Below are 14,046 nucleotides of genomic sequence, written 5' to 3' on the forward strand. Positions count from 1 at the left end.
TAAATTAGGAAAAAGACTTGTATCCAGGGGCCCCACAAAATCTAATAGCCCCGGGCTCACAGGAGAGTTAATCCAGCCCTACATGGGATGGGATCTCTGCACCACATGGAATCTACTAAACTTTTGTTACTTGCAGGTGTATATACCCCATGGAATCTTAAGGTGGCCTTGGAATCCTGTAGGGTGTGCAGTGACTTATCAGTGGATTCAGCTAAGAGTTTTGATCCATCAAAAGGGAGGTGCTTTGGAACTGTCTGGGGCACCTAGAAAGTTGAAGCCAGGACGCCCATTGGATGGTGACTGCTGTCAAAACAGAACAAGCCGCAATGTCAACTAGGTTTAAGGAGGCCTGAGATGAGGTTCTAGCCAGTAGCTCATCTTCAGTAATAATAGCCAGGAATTGCTTGTAATGTTCTGCTGGAAGGTGCTCAATAAAGGTGGTGAACTTAGAATAATTGGTGTGGTTATATTTAGTCAGAAGAGCTTTGTAATTTACAATCATAAACTGAAGGGTTGCAGATGAGTAGCTCTTACAGCCAAAAAGGTCAAAGTATTTGTGGTCCTTATTGTAAGATGTTGATTTAGTGTGGTGCTGTCAACCACATTCATTTACAGCTTCCACAGCTAGAAATGTAGGTGAAGGATGTGAAAATAAAAATTCAGAATTTGTGACTGGGACATAATACTTTTTATCAGCACATTTGTATGTTGGTGGAATCATTGCCTGGGTCTGCCAGATGGTCTTGGAGGGATCTGAGAAGGCCTCATTTATTGATAAGGCCACTTGAGCAGAGGGTGTCCATTGCAAGATATCTAGAAGATTATGCTGTGACTCTGGGGCCTCTTCTAGGGGGATCTGTAAGGAATCTGTAATATGCTTAATTACTTCTTGAAATGGTTTAAAATAATCTGCTAGAGAAGGTGGAGGCGACATAACCTCCTCATCTGAAGAAGATGAGGAGATATTAGTTCATGGAGTAGCCTCCTTATCTGTTTTAGTCTCTTTGTTCTTCAAAAGATTCCTGTGATTGAAGGGTTGGAGGACGAGTAGATGGAATAGGAGACTATCTCCCTTGGTGGTTCCCCTGAGAAAGACTATGGGCTTGAGAAAACTGCTGTCAATAGGCAGCCCAAGGATCCCAATATGGCCACTGAGGAGGTCCATAGGGCATAGGAGGTGACATCCAGTGTGGCTCAAACCAATGAGAAGGGGCACAAGATTGCCTCACTTACAGCTCCTCTCTTTCCATGAAGGTGCCAGTGAGGGTGCCTTCTGTTGGCAAGTAGGGGAACCCTGCGCAGAGATTTGGGCATCTGAAGAGAACAGCTCATCATCTAAAGAAGCGGCCCTGCCAAACACAGAGTTTTCTAAAAAATCAAGTGGTACTGGGGAAAGGTCCAATCTCAGTCACTGTGCCAATCCCAGTACTGACAGAAGCTCAGTACCCATTAAAAGAGGAGACTCCAATTTGTCTGAGACAAATAAGTTTCTTGAGTATCTAAATTTTTGTGGTACTAGATGGATTTGAACTGAAACAGAGCAAGGTTCCACAGTCGGTACTGAGGGCAGTCTGTTTGGGTGGGTCCGGTCTGATGCAGGTCACCAGTACCAAAGAAGATGACTGCTTGATGCCAGTTTCCTTGCCAGTATTGAGAGAATCTGAGTGATTTGTTTAATTACCAGACATTGCAAAGGGGCTGTAGGTACTACCGCCTTAGAGGTAGAGCATTTAGACACTTTCACAGCATGATCATGCTTTTGCAGTACCAAGCATGTTTTCAGTACCGAGGCATCTTTGGGACCACGACCCTTAGAAGAGCTCAGAGCCCTAATGCAGAAATGATACCAGCAAAGCCTGGAGCCTTCGCAGTACCTAGACCAGGATCTGAGGTCTCCAACTCCATCTTATCTTGAGAAGGAGGTTTTTTTGAAATAGGCTTTTTGTGAGGAGAATTCTTCTTCTTCTTATGAGTCTTCCCTGTATCCTCTGATTATTTCTCCCATGAATCATAGAATCATAGAAGATTAGGGTTGGAAGAGACCTCAGGAGGTCATCTAGTCCAACCCCCTGCTCAAAGTAGGACCAACACCAACTAAATCATCCCAGCTAGGGTTTTGTCAAGCTGGGCCTTAAAAACCCTAAGGATGGAGATTCCACCACCTCCCTAGATAACCCATTCCAGTGCTTCACCACCCTCCTAGTGAAATAGTTTTTCCTAATATCCAACCTAGACTACCCCCACTGCAACTTGAGACCATTGCTCCTTGTTCTGTCACCTGCTACCACTGAGAACAGCTGAGCTCCATCCTCTTTGGAATCCCCCTTCAGGTAGTTGAAGGTTGCTATCAAATCCCCCCTTACTCTTCTCTTCTGCAGACTAAACAAGCCCAGTTCCCTCAGCCTCTCCTCGTAAGTCATGTGCCCCAGCCCCCTGATCATTTTCATTGCCTTCTGCTGGACGTTGTCCACATCCTTTCTGTCATTGGAGGCCCAAAATTGGACGCAATACTCCAGATGTGGCCTCACCAGTGCCGAATAGAGGGAAATAATCACTTTCCTCGATCTGCTGGCAATGCTCCTACTAATGCAGCCCAATATGCCATTAGTCTTCTTGGCAACAAGGGCACACTGCTGACTCATATCCAGCTTCTCATCCACTGTAATCCCCAGGTTCTTTTCTGAAGAACTGCTGCTTAGCCAGTCGGTCCCCAGACTGTAGCGGTGCATGGGATTCTATGAAGGTCTAGATGAATGCGATGCAGATGTTGATGAGGCACTATGCTCACTCAGAGGCTGATATACAAGGGGGGGTCTCCTGGCCTGGATCCAAGGCCAGATGAAGGAAATGTTCCATCATCAGGACCTTGAGTCTTATCTCCCGGTTCTTCCTAGTTCTATTTTTAAATGCTGAACAGAGGTACACTTTTTAGGAATATGCATATCCCTCAAACAGTGAATACACCAGGAAACCAGGAATGCCCGCCACTGAGCAGGCTAGAGTGCAGGCAGGTGAGGCAATGCTTGAATCCTGCAGATCCTTGCATACCCCAGATTAGGGGGGATCTCGAGAGTGGGCCACTCTTGAGGGGAAAGAAGTATAAAACAAGCCTATCACACAAAATAAAACATATAAAATAAAGATGTACATAACTGCACTAACTAAATTTAGAAGTAGAAGCTAAACTTGAATGATAGAAGCAGGCAGGCAACACACTCTGTCTCAGGCCGAGGCGGTTGAGAAGAAACTGAGGGTGGTTCGCTCATACAGCCCTACATATTCTTGGTATGGGGCATGAGGATGTGTAGGACGCATGTATGGGCTGAACTGGCACTGCTACCAAAAATCTCCAAGCAAAGGCACATGGGGCACATAGGTACCTGAAGTGAAGCACCCACAGGGACACTACTCGAGGAAGTAGTTTGAGTTTTGCTCAACTCAGTGTTCTGCAAGGGGGTGATATACCAACAAGCAATCTTAATTCTGCATCAATATAGTTTTTTGCCATTGAACTTCCTAGTTTTTTGAACAGGGAAAAGATATATTGTGGTAGGGGTTAGTAATCGTTTAGACAGTTATACATATCATGCCCATCATTTAGCATACTGAGCCAGCCTGCCCCCTCCCATCAGTTGCGCTCCACCAGCCCTGCATTGGCACACTTCTCCAGCCATGCCACTGACTCATTCCCTTCATTCCCCTCTCCAGTGTGGACACTCCCCACTAATGTACCTAAGACTCCCCATTGCAAGCAGGGAACGCATCGCCCTGAAGTCTTCACTCCCTGATATTCAAACATGTCTATAGCCATTACTTCCCATTCCTATAACCCAACTCACATGAAGTGCCTGGAGCAAAGGACAACTATGTTACAATGGAACAGTGTTCCTGGTTGTGTTGCACAGTGGTTGGAGGGTGGAGTTTGTGGTAGGCCAGCAAGAGAAATTACAGATAGGATTTCTGTTCCAAGATCCTGACAGTTTTATCTTTGAGGGAAAGATCCACTGACCCTGTCCAATACATGTACCCCATCTTCAAGAAACACTGAAGTGACAGAGGTTGTAATGTTTCTATGCCATACAGTGCACATTTTCCAGTGAGCTATGAACCCTCCAATGTCCCAATTAATGTTCTTCCAACACTTATTAACAGCTTTCATGCAGTGTTAGGGTGCATTGGCAGAGCTGTGTGGTGCAAGCAGGCAAGGGTGCAGGGTATCTGGGGTGCACAGGCAGAGCTGGGGATGTAGGGGGTTGGGGTGCACTGGAAGAACAGTGAGGTGCAGGTAATTTGGGGTGCAGGGTGGCTGGGATGCACTGGCAGAGCTGGGGCTGCAGAATGGTTGAGTGCAGGAAGGTTGGGGTGCCTGGCAGAACAGTGGAGTGTATGGGAGTTGGAATGGGCTGGCAGAGCTGGGGGAGCCATACCTCCCTCACATGAACTCCCAACCTCTCTCCCCTCCCCTACCATCCATCCCCATTTTTACCTCTCCCAATAACCCCTCGCTGAAGTCCCAAATGCCTCCCTCCCTATTCCCCCACTTCTGTGCTATCTAATGCTCCTTCCCTACCAGGAAGCAGTCACAGGTTTAATTTCCCCCCAAAAGACTTTGACTACATTTCCCTCAAAGTGAAATTGCCTCCCATGACTCACAAATTGTAGCAACCTGCAGCCATGGAATTCAAGACTCCTTCGGTCTCAATTGGGGGCTCGTCATTAATTTATCCTTAGTTATGTTAATCAAAGGGTAAGTTCACAGCCATAAAGAGGTCTGTGATTCATCCCATCATTAGTACCTCTCAATTTAACAGCACAAGGCAGCCAAAAGAAAACATCATTTTGTGAGGGAGAGGGCCATGTAACTCGGGAATTCCTTGGTCAAATTCCCCTAAATTTGGATCATCAGTCCAACCCCCATCCTCCATGAGGTATGCCTAATTTCAAAGCAATACAAGTAATCATTCAGATTTTAGAGCACTTATAAGAGTCAAGTTTGTAGCATATAAAATGGCAGGAGTGGAAACCCTCTAGACATTTTTTTATTGGCACATGCCAATAAAAGAATATGTAAAACTGTACAAGCATATGTAAAACTGTACATATTCTAAAATACTGTTGTCAGTTTAGGTCTCCCAAAGATTTACTGGATGCCATGCACTACCTGGGGTAAAACTTGACAGGTTAAGACCATTTTGGCCTGCAGCTCATCAATGGTTTGATCTCTAGCTTTTTGCAAAAACAAACAAACACACACACACACACACACAAACAAACCCACCTAAAAACCTTTTTTTTAAATGGCTATTTTGAGGGCGATTTATCTCTCCAGAACACCAAGCTCAAATCACTCCAAATTTGATCACTAACTCTACTCCAGCCTCTCGTGAGGCACAGCATATTTCAGAGAAAACTAAATAAACTTGTCCATTTTAGAGGTCTTAGAAAGGTCAACCTTTAAACGAATGCGATGCTGTGTCATTATAATGCACAAGGGGGCCAAATTAAGGTTGCACAGACATCCTTAATTCTGACATTTCCCAACTTCTGAGTGCCTGACTTTGCAACCTTAATAATGTTTTTTAACATAGTTTTTTTGTGTGTAATATGTATCTATGGTTAAAAAGGGCAGTTTCCCCCCATTATATCCAGAAGATAATTTAAAGGTATTTTTTTATTTTAATACAACAATAATAATTATACCTAACTCTTATATAGTGTTTTTCATCAGTTGATCTCAAAGTTCTTAATGAGGTAACAACCATATGCTGGACTAGATCAATTCCAAGGCCAGCTCTGAGGTATTTAAAACAAATAAACAAACATCAAGGCCAAAAGATTGGTAATGTATTAAATTCAATTAAGGCACTTAACCATCCCTACCAGTCTTTAATGGACTGACAGAGAATATTAAATCACATCTTATAGCTGAATTGGATTAGATACCAAAGTGTCATGTTATTCAAGGCTGCATGATCATGTCATGAAAAATTCTATCATTAGTATAACAGAAGAACAGAGTGGATGTGAGAATGTTAACTTTTAATTTCCTTATCAATTTCTGACAGTGAAACAATGAAAACTGCAATGGTCCACAACGACTTTTTCATCTTTGTTGGAAACTTTCCTCTCTGAAGGAATCTGGTCACAGTTATCATGACTCTGTTACTTCCAAACTGGATTGCTGTAATGTGCCCTACTTAAGACTACTTTTTAAGACCATTCAGAAGTTGCCACTAGTGCAGATTAGCCTGTTCCTAACTCCTAACTGTGACTGGTGGACAGTAATTCCTAAACTCCATACTTTGCACTGGCTTCCTATACATTTCCAGGTATGATTCAAGGTGCCTGTTACTCTCTCAAAGGCCTTGAAAGGTCTGAGAATTGACTATCTCTGACTGTGTCCACATTTAAATTGTTCTTTAAGGATGATATTTTCCAGAGAGGTAAGCATTGGCCTAGCTCTGTTCTCACTGAAATCAATGGAAGTTTTACCATTAACTTCAATGGGAACAGAGTTAGGAAAACACTGATTGCTTTTGAAAATCTTACCCTAATCTCCCAGTATTGCTGCACTGCTGGTGTAGCTGCACTATATTTTTCCTATGCACCAATGTATCATTTGTATTCAACCAGAATCTCTTGCTGATATCCCCAGGACTGAACTCCACAGGTAGCAGAACATTGTCAGTGAAACATAACAGGCTCTGAAATTTGCTACCCATTGTGTTCTGGAGCATAAACTAGTGATTTTTAGGAAGTGGTGCAATACATATTTATCAGCACTGGCTTAGTTAAAGGACATTTATCCCCTCAATGGTGGTATATATATCAGTTTACATCAGCTGAAGGCCTGGTCCAAGGACTATGTCAATAGTGTGATTTGTGCAGATTGTTGGCAATGGTTGTTCTTTGTAATGTTTGTAATGTATTTAGACAACACAATGATATAAATAAATAAAATAAATTAAAACTACCAAGTATAACCACTGTGCAGCCAAGCAATACACCACTTATATAAATTTATTCACAGCAGCCATGGTTGTTACACAGAAGCACCAAATCTAAGCTAATAAATAATTACACAGAAAAAGGTATGTTGAAAGAAAATAAAGTTTGCAAAATCAAGCACTCAAAAATAGGAAATGATAGAATTAAGGTTGCCCATACAACCTTAATTGAGCCTTCTTGTGCGTATGCATTATAATACCATCTTTAATTATGTGATTGCATACTATTTTTTCCACGAGGAGCTGTAATTGCAGGGAAAATCCTGCTGAAGGGCGCTGGGCTACAGCATCCTACAGATGCTTAGGGTTTGTGTTCACTGCAACAATTAACTAGAACTTGGGGTTCTCACAACAAATTTCTGGTAGCCTCAAGAGTGTGGCCACCAACTCTTGCTGGTGGCCACGTTGTCAAACCAGTCTCTCTCCTTGCCTCCCCTAGCCCTTTAGTGAGCGGTTGCTCCAGGGAAGGTGGGTCAGGAACTTACCAGCTGCCTGCAGAGTCCCAGGCTCCCCGCGCCTTGACCAGGCAGGAATAGGGGAGCTGCCCAGGAAGCTCTGAGTGGCTGAACATCGCACTTACCTCCACTGACAAGAGCCGCCTTCAGCTCTGAGCACATCGGTGCCACGTATCTTCAGAGGCGCTGCCCGGAGCCCCTCAGGAGGCTGCGTGGTGCAAGGCACTGATTCCTGCTGGCGGTGCCAGCACAGACACGAACACGGCACATCTTGCTGCCTTGGGTAACAACTATTCAGGAGCAACAGCTGGGCACTGCATGGAGGAGCCGCTGCTTCCCCCACCCCGAATCTCTGCCCATGCTTTGGAGGATGTCGTGGCCAGAAAAAAATCCATTGGTGGCCTCATGCGGCCACGGTGCTGCATTTGAGAAACGCTGCATCTGCACTTGAGCTAGCCTAGCTTGATGGAGAGTGACCACACTTCAAAGCAACACTGGAGTTACACAGAGTGATTTGAATGGTAACAGAGTTGGATTAGCAGCACAGAGTGATTAGACTAGCTGTTGTAACTCAAGCTGTTGTACCCTCACTGCATTATTAGATCAAACATCAGCATCACTCCAGCTTAGTTCAAACCATTCCCTTGGGCATGTCTACACTGCACAGTAAACCCCCCTTTGTGGGTCCCATGCCTGCAGACCCATTCTTTCCAAGCTCATGCTCATGTGTCCACACTGCACTGCTACATGAGTCAGACATGGTTCGTTCTGGGGGTATATCCCAGGGTTCTTAGTGCCCTTGCTAGGTAGCATGGCATGGATATTCAAACCAATAAAGCCATTCTCTGAAGAAAAAATCGCTACCACTGCAATTGCAGTGTATTGCAACTATTGTTTGCCCCAGGAAGTACTTGTATAACATCAGTTTCAATCTTTCAGTTTGTTACACAATTAACTTCAAGACTGTGTAAACAGAGCATGGATTACAAGAGAGAAAATTACTCATGGAATTAGATATTCATTCTAGCATTTTAATCCTTCACACATACCCTGTGGTAGAATTGCTGCTACTAGAATTTCTTCTGTTTGTACTTTCTTCTTTGAAGGGATAGTGGGAGAAGCTGGATGTGCCTAAAGGAACAAAAACATGGATCAAACAAACACAGAAAGATGTAGACAGGTTAGGTTTTCTACTTCTGAACACTGAGGCCCAGATCCATAAAGGGATTAATTCTCGGAGTTGCAACACTTAACTTTTAGGCAGCTAGAGAATCACTGGAAGAACATTGGGATCCCAAAGCCTAAATCAGTTGCCTGGGCTCCCTACACACTGAATTGGGAGAGATAGGCACCCCAGAATGAGATCCACAAAAGCCAGCACACTAGGCAGGGAGCTGCCTCAGCTAGCAAGTGAGAGATGATGACGACACGGGTGTCCTGAACTCTGTCCCTCTCATGAAGGTAGGTGCCTAAATCCAAGCCAGAGAGAGTAAGTGAGAAGGACTCTATTGCTCAGTGGTTAGGACACCCACCTGGGAAATGAGAGACCCAGCATCCAGTCCCCCAGCTCCAGTGATTTTTTAATTACTTACCTAAGGTGGAACAACTTCAACAGAAAAGATTGAGGGAACCACCCCCACAAGTCCACCCTCACGGGTGTTTGGCCATTTTCCTCTCCTAAGATAGAATTCTACAATTCTTCCACTCAGACCAGGCTCTGGGCTAATACCCTGTGTGCCAATGGTTCTTACCCAGGAAGTGTGACTGAGTTTGGACACCTGCAGTTCTTCCCTTTGGGAGTCTGTGATTAGTGATTAACGCAGTAGCAAAACAGCCTTTAAAAACCAAAGTATTGCTTACTTTACCAGTAGGAATAAAGCATTTAGAGAAAAAGGATTTTAAAACAACCAGTCTAGATGTATGATCTTTCTAAAAGCTTACCATCCTTTGATGATAACCAGGCATGTCTAACTTCTTCAGACACTCTAACAGATGGCTGGTCCCTCTGAACAACATCTCTCTCTCATAAGAGAAAAACCCTTTTTAAACTGCCAGAGTTCATGTTTTGCTGTCCTGGGCTTTGGCCTGCTGGACAGAACTAGTTTGTAGGCTTATTTGTCCTACTGCAAATATCCCCTCCTGCTGCTCCCCCACACACTCCACACAGGGAGCCTGACCCCTTCTGCCTTTGGCCCTCCATCTGGTCCTTGTCCCAAACCCAGTTCCGCCCACCAGATACATACTTGACTCCCCTCTCTGCTCCATGTCCCAGTTCCAGTTTCCTCTCCACCATCTGCATGGCCCAGTTCTCCACCCCTAACCCTTGGTTCCTCATCAAGTCCTGCACAATCCCTTTGGGCTTGTTGTCCCTGCCCTACCACCACAGGCACTGACTTCCTCCAGGCCCCGGGGGTGCTCAATCCCCCGCTCTGCCCCAGGCCCTGCCCCAACCCAACCCCTTCCCTCAAGCCCCCACCTGCCTCTTTCCGCCCCCGCTCTGCCCCTGCCCTTTCTCTTCCTGCCCAGTTCCGCCCCCACATCCGAGTGTGCCCTGTCTCAGCTCCTCTCCCTCCCTCCCAGCACCTCCTGCATGCTGTGGAACAGCTGATCGCAGCATGCAGGAGGCACTTGCGGGGGAAGGGAGAAGCTGGCTGCCGGTGGGTGTTAAGCATCCAGTAATTTTTTTCCATGGGTGCTCTGGCCCTGGAGCACCCACGGAGTTGGCACCTATGCCTACCACCCTCCACCCTATCCCCAAAGCTCAGCACTCCCCTACATTCCAATCAGCTCACTTCTTCTGCCTTGTTTCCTGGGTGCCAGCAGGGGGAGCACTGAGAGCACAGGAGAGACATTCTCTCAGATCTCAGGTTACAGAGTAGCAGCCGTGTTAGTCTGTATCGGTAAAAAGAAAAGGAGTACTTGTGGCACCTTAGAGACTAACAAATTTATTAGAGCATAAGCTTTCGTGAGCTACAGCTCACTTCATCGGATGCATCACGAAAGTTTATGCTCTAATAAATTTGTTAGTCTCTAAGGTGCCACAAGTCCTCCTTTTCTCAGATCTCAGTTCCTGGGCTGGTACCACAGCAGTTCCTGGCTACAAGGAGGAGCAACTCCAGGCTGAAGCACGCATAGTGTAGATGGAATCCTTGAAGAATTAGCTGTCTAACTCTAACAAGTCACGTACAAACTACGACCTTCAGAGGGTCATAAGTTAGCCAAATTTGAGCTAATTTTCACAAGGATGGCAAAAACCACATCCCTGACACTGGCACAACACCCTGCCAATTATGAGTCCCTCTCCAAAGCATGAAGGTTCTAGAGCTTCCCAACGAAATGACTGTAATTAAATAAAAATTGTAACATGGGCAAAAATCAATGCACAGAATAGAACAATAGTTTTCTGACATCTCTGACCTAGCAGCCAAAGAAACAGTCACCTGCTGCTGCAGAGATCAACTACCTGAGTTTGAAGAAATCTGGGCTCCACTTTTAGAAACATGACTAAGGGACACCTAAGTGCCCCATGGCTTGTCTATACCTCTTTCCTCTTTCCCCTTCTTCCTCCCCACTGACTCTTTCCCCTCCCCTTTCTTTTCCCCCCTGCTTTCACACTGCCTCTCTCTGCCTTGACAGTGTTGTTTCCCTGTTAGCTGTAAAGTATTGATTTGTTTTTATGGTTTAATATTAAGGCTGTTAAAATGTTTTTTGTGTTTATATGTTAAAAATATGCTGTATGTTACAGATGACAATTGACTTTACAGTAGAACCTCAGAGTTATGGACACCTCAGGAATGTAACTCTGAAATGTTCTATAACTCTGAACAAGACATTATGGACTTCAGCCATCAGGGTTTGGGGCTGCAGCCGCAGGGTGGGGGAGGTCAGGGCTCTGGGTGGGGGTTGGGTTTCTGACCCTCAGGGCGCTAGGGCTCCAGGTCGGGGGCTCAGGGCTTCTGTTCTGTGGGAGCACCAGGGCTCAGGGCTTTAGACCTGGGGGGGGGGGCATTGGGGCTTGGAGCTTCAGCCCTGCAGCTCCGCTCCTGGTTTCAGCCTTGCTGGGAGTTCCGGGGCTCCCCATGGCTCCGCTCCCGGTTTCACACCACCCTTTCCCCCAAGCCCCCCCCCCATCCTGCCTCTTTCCACCCTGGCTCCCTCTCCACTCCTCCACTCCTTCCCCCAAGCTCCCACCCCATCTCTTCTTACCCCCCCTCCTCCCTCACCCTGCCTCTTCTCACTCAGTTCTGCCCCCTCCCCGGAGTGCGCCCCATCCCCACTCCTCCCACTCCTTCCCAGCACCTCCTGCACGGTGCGGAACAGCTGATCATGGCAGGCAGGAGGCGCTGGGAGGGACAGAGAGGAGTAGATCGGCAGGGAGGAGGCACTGTATGGGAGGAGGGAGGAGCTGGCTGCCGGTGGGTGCTAAGCACCCACTAATTTTTTTCTGTGGGTGCTCCAGCCCTGGATCACCCACGGAGTTGGCGCCTATGCCAGAGGCAGTACAGTATTTGCTGTTTTTTTCCTCCGCTGCTTCCTGATTGATTACTGGTTCCACATGGTGTCCGGTTGACTGGTAAATCCGTAACTCTGGTGTTTGTATCTTTGAGGTTCCTACCGTATAATTTTCTTATTTTTCATATTGTAATGTTTGTAAAGTAAAAAATAATAAAAATCTTAATGAAAAAAGAAAGACCCCAGCCTCATTCTGAGAAATGGCTGAACCATCTTTGCTGACATTTTCCAAAAAATTCAGTCTGAGGCAGACCCCTAAGCATGGGAAATTTCAACCCAATGGTAGTTTGACAAAGTCAAAAGAAACTGAAAAACAGGATCTTATAAAGGAGTGTTGGGCAACGTTAAATAAAGACATTGCTATGTGACCAACCTATAATTAGCAGATACTTTCTAAATTCATTTTCAGGTGCATATTGCTTTCTAGGTAAAAACATCCAAAAGTAGTGGACATTTTTGAATATTTAGATATTATTTTGTAAATGAATTGATCTGGCAAGTTACTCTGTGCAAGATGACCCCTGGGCATGCAGAATCCCCCACACTGGACGGGGAAGGTTAACTCCTTGCTGTGGGCTGAGCAAGCCACACCCCCACGGGGCATGCTCCAGGTGCAGCACTCGTATAAAAGGGAGCAGCCCAGCTCAGCCTGGGCTGACAGCTGAAGAGGAAGAACACTCCTTGCTGGCTTCAGCCTGGGAGCAGCTGGACCCTCTGACTGCGAAAGCTGGAGGTGCTGAGACCAGGCAGATGCCCAAGTACATGTGGATGCCTGAGAGGGATCAGCATTGCTAGGAACCCCATGCACCAAGAGGCCCGGGGACCCTGATGATGCCTCGACAGCAGCTCCAGAAGACATGGTAGGAAGTGGCCTGGGGGGGACTAGCTATAGTCCTGTGGGAAGCTGGCATGTTTCCATTGGAGCCCCACTGGCTCAGTGGTGGAACATTATGCCACTGTTAGGGACCTGGGCCAGGACATGGTGGAGCAGGGAGGGCCTGGGCTGTCAGCCACCCCCAGGTGGTGGCCCACTTCCCTGAATGGCCGCTAGGCCTGAGAGCCAGGGCGTGGCTATTGACTCTGGCCACTAGGCCTGACAGACCTGAGAGGAGGGACAAGTCCTTTGGCTCTGATCATTAGGTCTTACTGTCCTGAGGCCAAGGGCAGTCTGGCACTTATTCATGGGGTGCACTCACACCACACTGGATGGAATACCCCCACCCCATCACAATCCCATTGAAGCCAGTGGAGGTATGTGCAAGTGCAGAGGGAGGCTCACATACAGTACTTTCAGGATAGAGGCCTATATCTTCATATAAAACTGGCTTTTCTGCTGGAATGGTAATTATAATATTTACATCTACTTATGACTGAGAATATGTAATGAAGTTTGTCTGGAAAATGTGGAACTAGTATTTAAAATAACTTTTTAATTGTTTATATTTCAGAACCAATTTAAAGCTCCATATACTATATATTAGACAGAAGAAATGGCTTTTACTCAAGGCAGGATTTGCTGCTCTTGGTTTTTCCACCTCTGGCCTTTTCCATCCCAAACCTAGATGAAATATCACAAGCAATATTCTTTTTTTATTCTGGTGACAGGAAGGCTTTCTTGATGTCTCAAATTAAAAGCAGAGAAGGCAGTTCACCTCTGATATTCATCTAACACATTCCTTATTAGATTTTGGAGGTAGTTGATTAGAACCAAGGCCTTGATACCTCAGCTTCTTGGGTATGGGTAGACTGCTGCACATGTGTGAGACCCCACTGAGTTCTGTATGCGCGCAGCAGTCTGCCCAGGCACAAGAAGTTGTAGGATCTGAACTTCAGAGCCAATGTAATGTAGTTTCTTATGCCAACTGAAGAAATGTTTATTGCCATATTAAACTAACTTTATTTCTGTGCGATTTTTTTAAAAGTTTTCTTTTTCTGATTCTCAAGCTGGTGGTGGTTTTTTGTTTTGTTTTTGGTTTGTTTGTTTTCAATTTTTGAGGATTTAACACTTAAGACAAAGGGCCTGATTCTAATTTACACAAGGTCACATAGGTAGTAAATGGCCTGGGTTTGAT

At 45.7% G+C, this 14,046-nt stretch overlaps 1 protein-coding gene across 1 annotated transcript in view; it reads right to left on the reverse strand.

Annotated features, from left to right (window-relative positions):
- The window catches only part of SPAG17 (sperm associated antigen 17), a 292,210-nt gene that overhangs the window by 171,145 nt on the left and 107,019 nt on the right, over window positions 1–14,046 (reverse strand). Inside the window, exon 9 of the mRNA XM_074975143.1 lies at window positions 8,512–8,593. Coding sequence (XP_074831244.1) covers window positions 8,512–8,593 — 82 coding nt within the window. The remainder of the gene's footprint in view (window positions 1–8,511; window positions 8,594–14,046) is intronic.

Source organism: Natator depressus, chromosome 1, assembly GCF_965152275.1.
Source record: "Natator depressus isolate rNatDep1 chromosome 1, rNatDep2.hap1, whole genome shotgun sequence".
NCBI lineage: Eukaryota > Metazoa > Chordata > Testudines > Cheloniidae > Natator > Natator depressus.